This window comes from Thamnophis elegans, chromosome 3, assembly GCF_009769535.1.
Source record: "Thamnophis elegans isolate rThaEle1 chromosome 3, rThaEle1.pri, whole genome shotgun sequence".
Lineage (NCBI taxonomy): Eukaryota > Metazoa > Chordata > Lepidosauria > Squamata > Colubridae > Thamnophis > Thamnophis elegans.
In genome coordinates this window covers 125,965,102-125,983,792 of record NC_045543.1, presented here as the reverse complement: position 1 = coordinate 125,983,792, position 18,691 = coordinate 125,965,102, and the positions used below count along the sequence as shown (strand labels likewise).

Genomic DNA, 18,691 nt, shown 5'->3' with positions numbered 1-18,691 from the left:
CTTGTCTGATGTCTTTCTATGCTTGCTAAGATGAAAAGGGAGCCCAGCACATGTAGGATAAGGTTTATAGTACCTCATATATAAGTACTGATCGTCCTTGACTTACAACCATTTTTTTAGTAAACATTCAAAGTTACAATGGTGCTGAAACAAGCGACTTGCAACCTGTCCTCACACTTCTGACCACTGCAGCACCTCCAATATCACATTATAAAAATTCGGTCATTTGGCAACTGGCATGTATTTATGATGGTTGCAATGTCCTGTGCAGTCGCATGTTTGCTATTTGCAAACTTCCCAGACAATTTTGCTAGCAATCAGTGGGGAAAATCCAGAATAGCTTAATGATCATGTGATTTACTTCATGTCTATAACAAAAAGCTTGCAAAAACCACACAATCAATTTAATGATCACCTTGCTTAGTGACAGAAGTCCTGGTTCCAATTGTGGTTGTAAGTTGAGGACTTGCAAGAACTGTAGCCTTGCAAATGGATCGGAGGCTGATGATAATTTGTGTTTCTTGTTTTGATGTGTGTTTTAAGTTAATTGTTTAAGTAAAACACTAAATAGATCAGCTATAGTTTCCTTTACTGAGATGAAATTGGAATTGGCAGTGCCCAATATAATACTTACAAAATTAGCAGCTGTGCCACAATGATATAGCTAGCGAAATATAACTCCTTGGTATTATCTTGGTAGGAAGAAAGAAGAAAGCTATTTAAGAATATCTTTACTTTCAAAACTTAATTTTCTATGTTAATACAATCCTTTAGATTGGAATGATAGTGACCTCAGTGGACAGAATTGGAAGTTGGTAGCCTCAAAAGTTCTTACCATATTTTTTTGGAGCATAAGACGGACCTTTTTCCCTCAAGAAAGAGGCTGAAAATCTGGATGCATCTTATACACTGAATACAGCATTTTTTCCTCCTGAAAACCCGCCCCCTTCGCCAAAATGCCTGTGCAGAGCCTGTAGAAGGCTTTCAGAGAGCCCCTGTGGCTGGGGAGGGCAGAAATGAGTGAAAAACGGGCTGTTTTTTTGCTCAATTTTGCCCCCCCCCCAGGCCCCAGGAGCACTCTATAAGTCTCCGAAAGGCTATGCATGCAATTTTTTTGACAAAAGACAGGCCCATTTTTTGCTCATTTGCGGGGGGGCACCCCCCAGGAGCACTCTACAAGACTCCTAAAGGCTATTCGTGCCTTTTTTTTAAAAGGGCCCATTTTTGTGAAAAATGGGCTGTTTTTGGGAGGTTTGCAGAGTGCAAAAAGTTTTTTTTTTAATTTGCTTCTTCAAAACCTTGGTGTGTTTTATACTCTGGTGCATCTTATACTCCGAAAAATATGGTATACTCTTTGTAGCAATTTCAGAAGTCTGTTGTTACTATGCTTGAATATAAGAAGCCATCTTCAGAAAAGGCTTTCAGGTTACAAGGAAGTCTTGGTTACCTTTAACTGTGGTTTGTGTTTTTTCAGATAGGGATTTGGCTTCAAGGTGAAGTTGTACAGAAGAAAGTACACATTTCTTAGAATATTTCTTTGTCCCCAAATCAAATTAGTACCAGCATTATCCTAATGACAACTTCCATTGAGTAGAACACATTCTTTTTCAGTTGCATTGGATGACAAAGCTTGATCTAGCAAAGGCAAAAAAACTGTATTGATACTAAAAAAAAAGCTGTGATCACTAATGAGCATGTTTCTTTTCCTTTGCAGCCAATCGTTATGTAAAATGTATTATGTTGAGAATTAATTTGATTGTCCAGAGGTCTTCTGTATAAATTTTATAATCAGCTCTGCCTTTTCTTGGCATTGATAATATTGGAATAATTTTGAACAAGCAGAACGAACTTCCTTCGGGCATTAGTCCACTCCATTGCAAACTGGCAGATTTGCTTAAAATCTCAGTTGGGCAGAAATATATTTGAAGAGAAAGCAGCACGAGCGCAGTATCTGCTGTGAGGATTTTGAAACCCAACTAAGCAGTGCTTTTGTACCCCAGTCAAATCTACAATTTTAAGTCCTTTCTAAAAAAAATATGTCTATATTATTTTCATCTTTTAAAGATGATGTACCTGGGTTCAGGATTGTGCTGTGTTGGTGCCCTGGCTGGCCTTTCTACCCAAGGAACAGCTCGACTTGGCAATGCTTTGGGTATGATAGGTGTTGCTGGAGGTTTGGCAGCTACCCTGGGAAGTCTAAAACCATCAGTTGAGCTTCTGGCCCAGATGTCGGGTGCGATGGCCCTTGGTGGCACCATAGGTAAGTGCAAAGCAAAAGGATTTGCATTATTTGGAAGAGTTACCTAATTCAGTCGTGGCATTTGCAGTTAGGTGATGGGAAAGGAGGTCCCCTTGAAAAGGTTGTAGGACTGTTAGAATGTGATAGAAACCTGCTACTTAGCTTTTTGTGTTTAGACCCTCAGATTCCTCAGAATATATTTCTGATTAAATATAATTAAAGGACAAAATACCAATCGCAGAGATTAAAAATCATGCTGAGGTTGAACCAGTATTTGCTCCTGTGATCTGAATTATTGATCTTAATTATTGAGCGGTGTTATCCCCTTTCACAGTTAACATGCAGCTGTTTTTTTGTTTCTGCAGGTCTGACAATTGCTAAACGTATCCAGATTTCAGATTTACCTCAGCTAGTGGCTGCTTTCCATAGCTTGGTTGGCTTGGCTGCTGTTCTCACTTGTGTCGCAGAATACATGATTGAGTTTCCCCATTTTGCAACTGATCCAGCTGCAGGCCTCACAATGATTGTGGCCTATCTTGGCACATACATAGGAGGTGTAACCTTCAGTGGCTCTCTTGTTGCTTATGGAAAACTACAGGGTAAATTCCCCTTTCTCTTCCATAGTGTGCTCTCTTTTTAGAAGAGTGTGTGTGCGTGCGTATGTGTGACATATATTCACTATCTATTTTCTTTGGCTTAAATTACACTAAGATGCTAAACAATATTTCACAGATTGGTGACTTTAGAGACATTATATTTCAGATACCATAATTATCATTAGAGTGTGTATGAAGATCGTTACATTGAAAATCTGTAATTGATCCAGGGGTGGGCCTCCTGCACTATGATGGGGGTGGTGGGGCTTTTTTACCCTCCCCAGCAGTGGTGGGATATGACCGTACACCCCTGTACAGGCGTACCAGTGCCTGCTGGGAGCACCAGGTACCCGTTCCGGTACGGTACTCTGGAGGGCCCACCTGCCTGCCTGCTCTCCTTACCTCTATTTGAGCCACTGGGGCATTCGCGCACGCGCACGGAGCATACGGCACCTGCGTGACGCTCCGTTGAGCAGCTGGAGCATCACAGGCAGTGGGTATGCTTGTGCATGCTGCGCATGTGTGCAAGGTGGACGCCCAGCCCCATTGTAGCAGACTGGTTGCAACGGGATCCGGAACTCACCACTACTCCCCAGGCTCTGGAGGCTTTCCTCAAGCCTCGGGGGGGGGGGAACAGCCTCCCCAAACTCCGAATACCATCTGGAAGCCGCAAATGAACTTCTGATAGGCCTATTTATCGCCTTCCCCAAGCCTCCACACGTGCCCTGCACTTACCTGCATTCACAATGGGGACTCCTGGGAGGGGTGGGGTGGACGGGGCCAGCCAGGAGTGGGATTTGGGAATCTTAGCTAGAGGTTCTCCTGAATGGCTGTTTTTGTGCTGTCGCAGCAGTGCAACACAACAGCCATGAAGTGACCACGGTCATGAGCAACCACCCGGCAAACCCCCTTTCCAGCCGGGCACAGCGCCATTCACTGACCTAGGGGTATCGCCAAGCCGTGTGAGCGTCTGTTCGCCGCTGCCCGGTTCCCGCGGCTTGGCGCCATCGAAATGCCAGTGAATGGCGCTCTGCATGGCTGGAAAGGGGGGGTTGTGTGAGCGGGTATTCCGCTCCCGCTTACGCACCTCCAAGCCTCATGATGCCCTGGCCCAACTCTCCCTGCAGAGCCAGGGCACCTTTGCTGCCACCGCCACCACCATCCCAGCATGCCTTTTTTGGCAGCTTCCAAACCGAATCTTCCAGCAGTGGCCACTCTGGGCGTATGCTCTATGGTTGTACGCTCAGCTGGAAGCTGGCCCAGGAGCATACTTGAGCTCCTGTAAGGATATAAATGTATTAAATAAAGGTTTGTTATACGTTCAGGTACTTTTGTGTTGAGTTTACGTTTACCGACAAAGAAATAAAGTATGTAAACGTAAATGCAACACAAAAATAGTTTGTTGCAAAAGTGACTGCCTGAGAAGGCTCCTAGATTGGGGGTGAAAGGCAAAAACGGAAGCAGTATGTTTCTGTCCCACAATTGGGTAAACCAGGATGCCCTGATAGACTGGTCTCATGAGAAAAACATTTCAGGTGTTTTGGTTGACTCTCTTGACCGCTTTGCATTCTGTTTCATATGGCCGATCTCACTGAAATAACGGTATGATAAATAGTAGAAAAACAATGTTTAGCTAAGTATCTGGTCCATGTGGACAACCTATAGTAATTGTTAAAGTATAGGATGTAGTTTTGTTAATATGACAGAGGGAAAAAAAGAGAGCCGATATTGGATTGTGGGATTCAACCTCACCTTTTTTGTTGTGTCTGATTAGTTCCAGAACTTAAATTAAATTGTTTTCACATTTATAGGTATCCTGAATTCTGCCCCACTCCTCTTACCAGGACGACACTTACTGAATGCTAGTTTGTTAACATTAAGCATAGGTGGAATGGTTCCGTACATGATGGATCCAAGTTACACAACAGGGTTGACTTGCTTAGGATCTGTATCTGCCCTGTCTGCCGTAATGGTAAGTGTGAATCTATAATAAATTATGAATAGATATTCCAAATTTTAACCAGATGTGGTAAATAACCTGATCAGTCCTTCCTTCTGAGTACAGAGGATTCTAAAGAGCTTTTTAATTTGGTATGAATTCTTAAGCCTATCATTGTGAGCATCAAGAAACATAGAACTGGTCTGATGATTGCAAGTGGTGTTAAGAACCTCTTCACGTCTCCGAACTGTTGATGCAATTTAAGTGGGGGGAAAAATAGAGACTTTAAGAGCAGGAGTGGCTGATCGTAGCCATGAGGGCTGCAGTGTGGCTTTCAAAACGCTTTGGGTGGACAAATAAATACCAACCAAGATAATATATGTAGTGGAGGCATTTTTGAAGTCTTTTGGGTTAACACATATTTTTAATGAGGATATAAATTCAGAAATCGTTTCGGAGAAAGATAGCAAAAATGCTCAATAGTATGGGAAGCAAAGCTATGGAAAAGAAAGCTTGCATTACAAGGACTAAATAGAGATAGAGAAAGAATATGAGAGTCGTCTTTAAAGAATTGTTTGTTTTTTAAAAAGGCCAGACTAGAATTCATGGGATGGATATATTTTCAGTCACTGATTAAGAAAAACTTGTTCCTGATAAGAGCAAAACAACAGTGGAAACAATGATTTAAACAATTTAAAAACACGACAATCCAAAACTTTATATTAAAGCTGGGGATTTATTGGGAATGTTCCAGTTCCAGATGCACCTGCAAATTTACATACAAAAATTCTCTTTAATTTCAACTTATGACTTAAGCGGCTTTCTCTAGCCTTGTTTGATCAGAATTCCCAGGAATCCTGGCTAGATATCTAGGAATTCCAGGAATTACAATCCAACATATCTGGAGATTTCTTTTTGAGGTTAAGTCTGATTTCAAGGATATGCAGAGTTTTTGAAATTACTGTATTTTTTGGAGTCTAAGATGCACCGGAGTATAAGACACACCAAGATTTTGAAGAGGCAAATTAAAAAAAAAGTTTTTGGGCTCTGCAGACCTCCCAAAACGGCCCGTTTTTTTGTGAAAACTGGCCTGTTTCCCCTCTCCCCAAAGTCATGAATTTAAGAGGCTTGTAGAGTGCTCCTGGGGACTGGAGGGGGGGGGCAAAAACGAGTTAAAAATGGTCTATTTTTCACAAAAATGGGCCCATTTTTTGTCCAAAAAAGGGCATGCATAGCCTTTAGGAGGCTTATAGAGTGCTCCTGGGGGCTGGGGACCTGTTTTTCACTCATTTATGCCCTCCCCAGCCCCCAGGAGCACTCTGGAAATCTCCTAAAGACAATGCATGAACATTTTGGTGAAGGGGTGGGGTTTTGGGAGGCAAAAAAATCCTGTATTCAGTTTATAAGACGCACCTAGATTTTCAGCCTCGTTTTTGAGGGAAAAAGGTGCGTCTTATACTCCAAAAATATGGTAAGTTGGTTCTTTATAAAGAAAGAAGTATCTGAGTAATGCTTTGTGGGATTCTTTTAGGCTGTCCTCATGGACATATTAAAAACTCAATTATGAATTCAAGTAGTTCTTGATTTATGACCATTTGTTTAGTGACAAATTTACAGGAGCACTGAAAACAGTGACTTACAAGCAATCCTCACACTTAATGACCGTTGCAGCATCCCTGTGGTCATGTGATTGTAATTCAGGCACTTGACAATCATTGTGCATTTAGGATGGTTGCAGTATCCCACACTTCGCGACTTTCTCAACTGGCTTCCAACAAGCAAAGACAATGGGAAAACCGACAGGGAAGGTCACAAGTTGCAGTCATACGAAGTTTTGCTTAATGACTGCACTGCTTTATGATGGTTTTTCTGGTCCTTACTGAGTTCATAAGTCAAGAAATCTCTGAAAAATACACTCAGAGATATACTACATTACTTTAAAACTTCCAAGTTGCAAACTTTTTCCGTTTTGAACAAATCTGTCCATATGTCTAACCTAGAAGTCCCCAGAAGTCAGTAGGAAGTGGAAAGGGTTTCTGGCACCCCACTTATGTAAGCAGTGTGCTGGGACCTAATCTTTTCCTGTCTTCTCCAGATTTCACTGTCTTCAGATCCCCTTGCATACTGTAAAGTAATAATTTTACTGTGCAAGTTTTTTTTTATACTTCATGGACTTACAGTCTCTTGGAATGCCACTTGTTCATAAGCAGAGCATTGTCTGTGTAATCATCTAAATTTTGTTTTATTTTGATGCTATATTTAGTATATTTAAAAGTTTCTACGAGTTTTGTTTTAAAGTAAGAGAGAATGTCTGTCACCTCTGGATTCTAGTTACAAATGTTTTGACTTAGTGATAACTGCCTGCATTAATATTTCAATTTTGGCTCCCCCCCCCCCCCCGCTTTCCACAGGGAGTTACTTTGACAGCCGCCATTGGGGGTGCCGACATGCCTGTTGTTATTACTGTCTTGAACAGCTATTCCGGCTGGGCACTCTGTGCTGAAGGATTCCTGCTTAACAACAATTTATTGACCATTGTGGGTGCCTTGATTGGTTCTTCTGGGGCCATCCTGTCTCACATCATGTGTGTGGTAAGGAGATTTTGGAGATGTCCATTCCAACACTATCTGTTTCATTACATTTTCTCTGCCTGTGGGAAAAGCTTTTTATTGTATATTTTGTTCTCTTTCTGGGCATTTTCAGCCACTTCCTTTTCTCCTTTCTTCCCTCTCCTCATTTTTGCATGTACATATCTTTTGAGTAAAATTGGTATGTTCATGAATGTCGCAAACCAATTTAGATGGAGGACAAAATTATTTTTCTTGCCATGTGACTATTTAATGTTCAATGCTAACAATATCATATAAATAAAACTTCACAGGAGGTAATTTAATAAGATTTGAAAAAGAAGAGGAGGGAAATAGGAAGACTAGTGCAGTACAGAAACTTAAGTACTGGTAGATACTTTAAAAATATTCAATAGAATGAAAATACTCTAGGCAGTTTTTAAAGCTTTTAAAAGTTGAGAAAGACAGGTATCTGGAGGAAGAAGATTCTTTTGTGAGAGAAAGATTGCATTGTTCCTTCCTCAGCTGTAATTGGGCAGGGCCTTGCTTCAATTCAGCTCAACTCAACAGATGAAAGTATCAAAAAGTTTTAACTTTTGGAACCCAGTTAATTTGTTTTAATGCACCATATTTCATTTTTATTGTTACTATCATATGTTGCTTTGAGTGCTAGTTTACTCAGCTATGGAAAGTGGGGAGCAAGTACTTATAAAGATATTTTATTTGCTTTTTAAGATCATTTATGCCACAATTAATCATAAGAGCTGATTAATTTGTTTGCTTGCTGCCTTCAGCTTCTCCTCCACAAGATTTCAAGTTTTCAAATGAACTTTCCAATCCCGATCACAGTTAAAGTTATCATTCAACTTCAGCATACAGAATACTTTAAGCCAAATCTTGCCAAAATATAAATGAACATAAACCAAGCAATGGTTTAGGTATGTGAAAAAGAAATCTATTTTCAAAACAGAACATTTAGAGAACTCCAGAATGTTCCATTGTTCTTAGGAATCCCACTTGATCACTGAGGTCTATTTATCTCCCTTGGAAGCCTCTTTCATATCAGAAAACCAAGATAATATTAAGCAGCCTCTTGAAAGCACCTGTAATGCAACTTATGCAGAAAAGTATTTGTTTGTTGGTATAGTATTAGTATTTTGTGTTTTTTACATAGAGGGAAATCTCTACAGAAGAGAGAAACCTCATATCAATACTTGCGGCAATAAGCTACTAAAACTTTAAAAAGTGAATTAAAAAAAAAAAGGACAAAAATACATATTATCTCTCCTAGTTGAATACTTACAAAACTATTGCAACAATAATAGCTTCTCCCTTTGCAAAGTAGGCCCAAAATGTATGAGCTTGAACATCTATTTACAACCCATTTTTTGTCAAACATTACGTATATGAAAGAAAAAATAGTTAACAGGTTAAACAAAAGTTAAATTTCAAAGCCCTCTGTTAACAGACTGTTATTGTAATTTATTCATAAAATGTTTATATGGTTTTGCATTAAACACAAATATATGTCCACTACCAAATACTATCTGCCAGTTGAAAAATTGTATTGCCATTATCAAACAAATCATTCAATCATTTGCATTTGGTAAAGAAAACCCATTGCCCAGGCCTTTGAAAGTTTGGATGGAAATTTAGTCCAGACCCAAAAGTAGGTTCCAGGCCAACTCCAGGATGTGTTGATCTTGAAGGGGGGCACCAAATAATTTTGCCTTTTTGTGTTTTTCCGGTGAGACCAGTATATCAGGGCAACCTGGTCTACCCAAGTATGGGACAGGGCATACTGTTTCTGCTTTCACCTTTCAGCCCCAATCCAGGAGCTTTTGCCTTTCTGGTTTGTGCCTTTGAGAAGCAGTAAGGGCCAAAGGCCTCTCTCTTTTGCCTGGGTTTGGTGGTAGTGAGGATAGTGGTGCAATCCTTGGGTAAAAGTCTAGCATAGGTGGTAGGAATTCATGCTCAAAATGGGAATGGTAGGATGCAGTAATGGGTTCCGGATCCTGTTGCAACCGGTACGCTGCGATGGGGCCGGGCGTCTTTGGCGGGCATGTGCGCTGCACACGCATGTGCACGCCACCACCCAGTGACACTCAGCTGCTTGGCAGAGGTCGCACAGACATTACACGCACGCACAGGTACGGTGTGGCTGCTGCTCCCAGCTACCACCGGTATGCCCATACCAGGCTATACCGCCTGGAACCCACCACTGGTAGGATGGATTAATAGGACTGGGATGAGAAGCTAGCCAGAAGTTATATGCAATTGTCTAGTATGGGAAAAATAGTTTGCTTTAATAGTGTGATTGGCTGTGTTTTTAGTATTATAAGTGAGATTTAGGATACCTTGTTTCTTGTTATTTTGCTGCTTTTCATTTTTTGCATGGCAGGGTTTGTATGTGTTTTCTTTCTTTGTTTGGGCCATGTTTCTGCAGATGAGAAGAAGATATTTCAGGCATATTGTGGACATTCCATCAGAAGAAAGGGGCATCCAGACTAAATATATGGAACACCGAAGTCTCCTAAGTGCTTGAGATAGAAGTTCTCCCTGGCCCCGTATTGACACCAAAAGCACACAGTAGTTTAAGAAATGATTGCAAGCGATAAAGCACAAGAGCAGGAGCTTAAGCGACGATGGTGCAAGATCTTGAGTGAATATGAATGAGTATAAAAGCAGAAGTAGCAACCAGAAAGAAGCTGTATTAGGTCTATTCTTGATGGCATTTCCAGAAAACTACTTGTAGTGGTGCAGTGGCCTAAAGGTGGAGCTCTCGCCTCACAATCAGGAGGCTGTTCGATCCTCGGTAGCGGCAGATATTTCTCTCTCTGGGCACAAATATCAGCTGCGAATTCTGCATTGGCGATAGGAAGGGCATCCGGCCAGTAAACACTCAGTTCCATTCGGTTGCCCTGACTCCACCCAGATGCAAGGAATTACGGGATCATTAAAAGATTTTTTCCCCCACAGAAAATGACTGAACTGTTGGGCTGTTTGGCAGATGGCCAACAGTTTAGTACCCCTGACTAGTTTGACTTTACCTCATGTAAACTATTTGTGCAGTGGATCAGATCACGCGGCTCCAAGCAATACCATAGCACTCTAGTATTTCTATATTTGCTTAGAAAACATCTGATTGAAATGTTATTAGATAGCATATATGTCCATGACGGCAGTTTGGCGGTTCGAATCCTAGTGCCACATAACGGAGTGAGCTCCCGTTACTTGTCCCACTTCTGCCAATCTAGCAGTTCAAAAGCATGTAAAAATCAAAGTAGAAAATTAGGGACTTTGATGGGAAGGTAACAGCTTTCTGTGCACCTTCGGCGTTTAGTCATGCCGGTCACATGACCACAGAGACGTCTTCTGACAGCGCTGGCTCTTCGGCTTTGAAACGGAGCTGAGCACTGCCCCCTAGAGTCTAGCACGTATGTGCGAAGGGAACCTTTACCTTTATTTTATCTCCATGTCACTTCCTAATAAAATTCCGTTTCCTGAGTATAAAATTAAACTTGGCAGCAGCTTGATTAAATAACCATAACACCAGAAATTTGGCAAATGTTACTATAATATTGCTATTCCTCAGCTGCTGTACTTTTGTTTTCTTAACTGTCTAATACTGATGCCTTCATGCGAGTATCCAAAGAATCACTTTTCTATGTTCCTGCTAACATTTTCTGATTACATATTTGATAAGACACACATTGTTTCCAACACTGTTGGAAACATGGTATCTCTGAATTACACACACAGGCCATTTCTTGTAGGTAGACAAGTTGCTAAAACGTTTCACCTTTTAACTTCGTTTTCTTCGTTTTCTTTCAATCGATGGCCACTAGATGTCGATAAATCTACATAAATGAGTTCCTAGAAACAAAATACCTACTAAAATTGTGGAGATTTAATCTCTACCTGATGATGGTACTGCTCCTCCTTTTTAAACAAATATTTTTAAAGTTGTATTTTATTATTTTTATATCATGAAAACAGTAACTGCATTGACCTTAATGCTTTTTTCAGTAATCCTCTTAATTTTTTCATCTGTTCTACTCTGTTCTGCCTTCTTTTCTTTTTTCACATTTCTCCAAAGAAAGACCTTTGATATCTTCCAATGCCTTTAGGTAGAATTGTGTTTGGTATTTGCATAATTGCATCAACTTGAGGTTGGAATATTATGGGAAATCAAAACTTGGAGTGGGATGAAGGGAAGGACAATACCAAAAAAAAAAAAAAAAAACACTTTGCTGAAATAATTGCTTTGTGGAATTGTGTCCATTGTGCTTGGTTTTAAATGTCAATTTATTCAAAACACCCAGTTATGCTTTTCCCCCCCTTTCTTTTTGCTCCCTTAGGCTATGAATCGCTCTCTTGCTAATGTGATTCTTGGAGGATATGGTACTACTTCAACAGCTGGTGGGAAGCCAATGGAAATTACTGGCACTCATACAGAAGTGAATATGGACGGTGCAGTTGATATGATAAAGGAAGCCAATAACATCATAATCACTCCAGGTGAAATTGGGCTGCCTGTATTCTGTAACTGTTGAATGTAAACTCAGAATTTCCAAGTGTACAAATTGTTTGAAAGCCAGCAAGAGGATTTTTCATTAAATTAATTTTATGCCCTCAGTTTGTTAAAAATAGGCTACATTCGTGTGAGTTTTAAGCAGTTGCTGCTTTCCCTTCAGAGTTATCAGGAGCATACATCTCATACAAGAGCATGTAAAAATAAGATCATAGGGATTACACAAGAGGCAATTAGTCCAAGAGATAGGGAAAAAAATCCCTTAAACCCAAGTTGCTTAAACCCAAATTTCTTCTTTTTAAAGAGTATATGAAGATAGTCCAAAAGACTCCTTCTTTCCAATTTTAATGTAGAATGTACAGATCTCAAAAGGAGAACTACATCAGTGTGTGATGTTTGAGGACTGGGTTATTCATCATTGCTTTGCCTTGGCTTATGTGTTGAGCAACACTGTTGAATTCTACCTGCTCCTCTGGCATGCTGTAGAACTCAGGTTGAACTCTGCACTCAGCAGTGGAAGTTCACCATACCTTGTCTCTAACCCAAACTTATTTCCAGTGCTATTGTGATGAAAATGTGGATGGTAGGGTTCAGATATACCACCTGAAACTTCTATAGCATGCTAATCTAATAAATAAAACACAATATTAGAGAATCACAGCACAGCAAAGTTTAAATGAGTTAGTCTAAGGAATGAAAAAGGGAATGGTTCACCTATGCAGCCACATCTTTGTGTGGCTTTGTTAATGATGTAGCCCAGATTGTAAATGAAATGGATGCCCAGTTCTACTGCCTGATTCAAAAAAGACTAATTGAGATCCATGCATTTGTCAACAATGTAGAGAGCAGCTTTACCTAGAACAACTTATCCTACAATGATCGTCAAAGAATGATGATTGTAAATGATTTCTCCAAAGCACTTGAGGATATGACAAGAAGCAATGGGTGGAAACTAATCAAGGAGAGATGCAATTTAGGATTAATTAATCAGTGGAATAATTTGCCTCCAGAGGTTGGGAATGCTCCAACCCTGGAGGTTTTTAAAAAGAGATTGGATAATCATTTGTCTGAAGTGGTGTAGGGTTTCCTGCTTAAGCAGGGGGTTGGACTAGAAGACCTCCAAGGTCCCTTCCAACTCTGATATTCTATTCTAAAGAATAACAGCCTATCCCACATTCTCAGGAAAGACTCAGAGGGTGAGTAAAAATACCAAATACAATTCAAATATCTAGCTGACACTGCAACAAACCACAATAATAACGAACCATAATAATAACTTAAACCTGTATGCTGCTTGACTCCTAGTGTGCAATATAAATTATATGTTTGGAATTATATAACCCAAAGTCCTTATCTTGATTTTCTCCTACCTTAGTTTTGGCATTGCTTCTGATAATTGCATTCTATGTAGCAACAATTGTGTGTTCATAGAACTATTTCCTAAAAAAGTACTTTGTGGTAAGTTGACTGAATATAATACTTCAAGTTATAGCCAGGTTATATCCTAAGAGTAAACAATATAAAAGTAAAAATTATTTGCCGAAAATAACTTAATGGGGTATTGATTGATGGATTGTGGCCCCCAAAATCATCCACTGATCTCTTATGAGTGAGAGTAGATTTAAACCATTATGCCATGGGAAAATTGACCATGAGATTTATTTCATTTAGAAATTTTAGGCCACTTGACTCCCACTGACTCTGAGAAATACGAATTGATGAAAGAGAAAAAGAGATCATGAAATCTCCTAAAGCAATATATACACCCCCCCCCCAATCTATCAAGCAGGGTTCAACCTTCACTTTGCCCCCAAACCTGGGAGAATCACCATGATTTTAATAGATTCTTGAAAGCTATCAGGATGGGAATGATGTGGGTTCTTAGGGAGATATAATTTCAGCAGGCACGTATAGAGCAAACATATTTCCTGGGTTTCACAAGACAATACTAGATCTGGACCATGCTGTATTGCAATAGCAATAGCACTTAGACTTATATACTGCTTCACAGTGCTTTTACAGCCACCTCTAAACGGTTTACAGAGTCAGCATATTGCCCCCAACAATCTGGGTCCTCATTTTACCCACCTCGGAAGGATGGCAGGCTGAGTCAACCTTGAGCCTGATGAGATTCGATCTGTCAAATTGCAGGAAATTGCATAGAAAACAAAACCACATTAGGACAGAGGTTCCCAATCTCCCATCCATGGTCTGGTACCAGGCTGTGGCCCACCGGACCATGCAAATGGCAGATGAGCATGTGAAGCTCCATTTGTGTAAGCTGTGTGTGTGTGTGTGCATAACCACTCCCTTCCCCCTAATTGCTGCCACTGCTGCTACGCGGAGCTGGAAGTATTCCGAACCATTGTATAAGGGTACTCACCTGGAGGTGCTTAACTAAGAATATGCACTAATCATTTCTTGCATATTGAATCTTTATAGTCAGAACATAAAGGATTGAAAATCTGAAGAACCAGAGCTTTATTCAAATACATCATTTATCTTGGACCTTTTCCTCATTTCTGCAGGATATGGCCTGTGTGCAGCAAAGGCTCAGTATCCAATCGCTGATTTAGTGAAGATGCTGAGGGAAGGAGGCAAGAAAGTCAGGTCAGTGGAGGATGGTTTTTATAATGCACTTGTGTGTTTTAAGAGTTCACTGTTTTGGCAGAATGTCTCTCTTTCTTATTTTTGATTCCTGATAAATGTAAAATGTATATAATCTATTTGAGAGCTGTTCTAATGCTGGCATCTTTTAAATGCTGATATCTTTCAAGGTGGCTTGCTTACTTCCAGTAAAAAATCAGAAAAAAAGTTTCCTAAAAGCTGGTAAAAGCCACTTTCTTTAATTAATTCATGTATTTTGTTTATTAACCTCATCTTTTACCATAAATTGTCCAAGGTAACCAATGTGACCAAAAATTCTAATACAGATAGTCCTCGGCATTTAAGCCAGAAAAAAAATCTGTTTCCAAGTGACACAGTTGTTAAGTGAGTTTTGCCCCATTTTATGATCTTTCTTGTTAAGTGAATTGCTGCAGTTGTTAAATTAGTAACACAGTTGTTAAATGGATCGGGCTTCCTCATTGACTTAGCTTGTCAGAAGGTCACAAAAGATGATCACATGACTCCAGGACACTGCAACCATCATAAATATGAACCAATTTCCAACCATCTGAATTTTGATCACACAGCCAAGAATGCTGTAACACTCATAGATATAAAAAACAGTCATGGGTAACTTTTTTCAGTGCCATTGTAACATCTTTTAATGGTCATTAAACAAATGATTGTAAGTCAACGACTATCTGTAGACTCCTTCACACTCTGTTCTAAGAATACAAAACTGAATTAAGAACATACCATTTTTACATTATCCCCTTCCATTCTCTTTGATTTCCTTGTGTTAAGATTTGAAAAGGCATGGAGCAAGAAGCAGATTTTTTTTATAATGCACAGATAATGCTCAGTAAATTACTCTATATATTAAAAATGGCTGTGTGTGTGTGTGTGTTTCAGCATAACTCTGAAACACCTCAAACAATTTCAACCAAACTTGGTACACAGATGACTTACTCTCTGTAAAAAATATTGTGGGGGTAAGACACTCCTAAAACCACTCGGGGTTTGTATTCTGTTAAGATACAGCCTGTTGTGCATTAAAATAGTTTCTACTGTACTGCCCTAAAATGGCTTCTACTATGCAGCGCAGTGGAGTTGCCATGGTAACTGAATACTCCACAAGGGAGCTCCCTCTGGTAAGGGAGAAAATTCAACATTAGAAATTACTTGTGTTCCGGACATTTCCCCCCTATAAATAAATACCCGGGCAACTCCGGGGTTATCTGCTAGTAAGATAATACCAATGGGAGATGCAGTTGAAGTATGAAATGATCTGCTGGGTGTCTTGTTCAGTATGTTCTGCTGCCACACCTTGCCTATCCTTGCCTGAAAAGGAGAAGCAGCAATAGGCTCTAATTAACTGCAAACGGTTGTTTTGTGATCAGTTTTACACTTCATTCAGAACAGAGTTTCTTTGCCTGTTGTACTCCACCTTCCCTTTACCCACTTTAAAGCCAATATTGGATCTTTTGAACTACTTTTCTCCAACGTGGTTCTTCTTACCTCCCACTCAGCACATCTGGAGAACACCAGGTTGGGGGAAAGTTTGTTATGTACCCCATTCGAATGGGAGCATCTAAGGACATATTTCTTCCTTTCATGTGAACAGGCCTACTGGCTTGAAATGCCAGATCTGTTCATATTTCCTATTTAACACGCTGAGTCTTTGAACTGGTCTTAGGTCTTTCAACACGCGAATTGAGTTTTCTGCTACTGAAAATATGAATGCTGCTATTGTGTGACCTACTCGAGGATAATTCTATCAGTTAAATTCTAGTGTGAATATACTTGTGGTTGGATCTAAGAAACCATCACTTTGCTTCTTATAGCAGGAATTAACCCACCAGCTAAACAGAGTTTGACTGCCCTTTTCCTTGTCCCTCCCTTAATCTTTTCTTTTTTTTTAACTTTTTTTTCTTCTTGGCTCCTGTGTGGGCTAGTTTTTCTCTTTGATTTTATTTTTACTCAGTGACAGAAAGCATAAAAGCCTCAGCTTTTGTATATCAGCGCTTTGTGTGCAGGAGAGACTGGAACTTTTTGATGTAACTGCATTAGATCTTAAAGCCCGTTTTGGCAAGCGTTTGCCACAGCCATTACCTAGAGGGCTTTAATGAAAGAAATCTGTATTTTCTGTTTGTGGTAAGTTGGGTCTTTCATCATGGTGTTTATTGAGTGCAGCTGTTCACCCTCTCCTTCCTGTAGGCCCATGGAGCCCCAGGTCTCTGGCCCACTTTGCATCCAGATGTAATGACATATTTACATATTTGTGACAGATAAAATGTCATCCTGGACACACAGTTGTCATCCGAACATAATATCTGTGTGCTGGTAAGAAAGAGGTTTCTTTCACACCATCTGAGGAGGTCGCCTGATGGCAAGGCACTGCTTTTTTGGCAAATCTTCTCCACAGCCATAACATGTTCTGAATGGGTTACAGTTGTGTTGTATTAGTACTTGTGCCAGATTTTTCTGATTCAGAAGGACGCCACGGTAGAGGTATAGTCTGTCTGAATTTATTAAAATATTTCCTAACCTCACCATTTACCACAAAGTTCTCCTTCATAGCAGATTCAATCTTTGATGTGTTAATAAACTCAGTCAAAAATCTCACTCACTCACTCACACACACACGCTTTTCCTTCTATTTCTCTCTCTCTCTCTCTCTCTCTCTCTCTCTCTCTCTCTCTCTCTCTCTCATGCACACACACACACACACACACACACATTTTTCCTTCTATTTCTCTCACTTCCTCTCAGTTCCTACTGTCTTACTTCAAATAATAGGTGCTTTGTAAGCAGATGCTAAAAATATGATTTTTCCTTGAAGTCTCAGCTGAGTAACTTTCAGGTGAATGTAGGAAATTATGTTTGGTCCCCCTATAAATAAATACCTGGGCAACGTTGGGTTATCAACTAGTTGCTTATAAAGTCCAAAAGCTAACAATCTGCTGGATGAATCATTTCAGTCTGGGCTTTCAAATCAAGGAGACCATAAGTGGAGCATAAACTTGGATGGATAGTGGGTCCTCTGAGCTTGTTTTCTTTGTTTCATTACACGATTAAGTAACATCAGTGCTAGGAGGGAGAGGGGTTTGCTCGGTTTATATACAGGCAGCCTTTAGTTTACAGCCATTTAGTGGCCATTTGATGTTACAATGGCACTGAAAAAGTGATTTATAACCATTTTCACCTTTATGACTATTGCAGCATCCCCATGGACATGTGATTAAAATCTAGCAACTGGTTCATATTTACGATGATTGCAATGTCTCGGAATGATGTAGCATTCTGACAAGCAAAGTCAATGGAAAAGCCAGAATCCCTTTACAACTGCTGTTTAACAACTGCAGTGATTCACTTAACAACTGGCAAGACAGGCTGTAAAATGAGGCAAAACTCACATAACAACTATCTCTAGCCACAGCTTGCAACAGAAATTCTGGGTTCCATTGTGGTTGTAAATCAAGGACTACCTTTAGTGGCTTAGCCTTTGTCAGTGTTGTGGGAATGTTCTTGGTGGTTTCTTGATTAGGCTGTTGTTCATTGTTAATGTAATGTAATGAACATTGTCTGAGTTAAAACCTTGATTGGAACTTACTACTTTTGTCTGAAGTGTTTACATTTGTCTGAAGTGGTGAAGGGTTTCCTGCCTGAGCAGGGGGTTGGACTAGAAGACCTCCAAGGTCCCTTCCAACTCTTCTATTCTATTCTACCCTACCCTACCCTACCCTACCCTACCCTACCCTACCCTACCCTACTCTACTCTACTCTACTCTATTGTTGGTCTAGCTTTATTCTTCATGTTAATCTCTGATTATCTAGGTGTTGATTCCTGGTAAAAGAATGTTTTTGCTTCCTCCTTCCCCCTACCACCCTAATAAGTGTATAGAAATTGGTCATGAAATCAGGTTTCCCTGCCGTTACTTCAACTGCACTAATGCTCTTTTGATTTGTTAAAAACAATAGGAGGTTCTTTATAAAATGTTATTTTGAGCTATTTCAGTAATACACCATATTAAATAAAATCTAAAATGTTAGATTTCATGTAACAGTTTGAGAATACATAAACCAGTAATACAGAAAATGAATTTTCCCCCTGAGTTATTAACTATAAATATATCTCCACTTAATAAAAGATAAACACAGGCAACTGTAAATAATGTTTTTATTGTGTTTGAGAGCTAAAGTAAAGCC

At 39.9% G+C, this 18,691-nt stretch overlaps 1 protein-coding gene across 5 annotated transcripts in view; it reads left to right on the top strand.

The window, feature by feature from the left end:
• Positions 1 to 18,691, top strand: part of NNT (nicotinamide nucleotide transhydrogenase) — a 75,537-nt gene that overhangs the window by 46,342 nt on the left and 10,504 nt on the right. For all 5 annotated transcript variants that reach the window (XM_032214613.1, XM_032214618.1, XM_032214614.1 and 2 more), the window contains exons 14-19: positions 2,065 to 2,260; positions 2,605 to 2,838; positions 4,647 to 4,807; positions 7,186 to 7,365; positions 11,703 to 11,862; positions 14,404 to 14,485. In XM_032214613.1, coding sequence (XP_032070504.1) covers positions 2,065 to 2,260; positions 2,605 to 2,838; positions 4,647 to 4,807; positions 7,186 to 7,365; positions 11,703 to 11,862; positions 14,404 to 14,485 — 1,013 coding nt within the window. The remainder of the gene's footprint in view (positions 1 to 2,064; positions 2,261 to 2,604; positions 2,839 to 4,646; positions 4,808 to 7,185; positions 7,366 to 11,702; positions 11,863 to 14,403; positions 14,486 to 18,691) is intronic.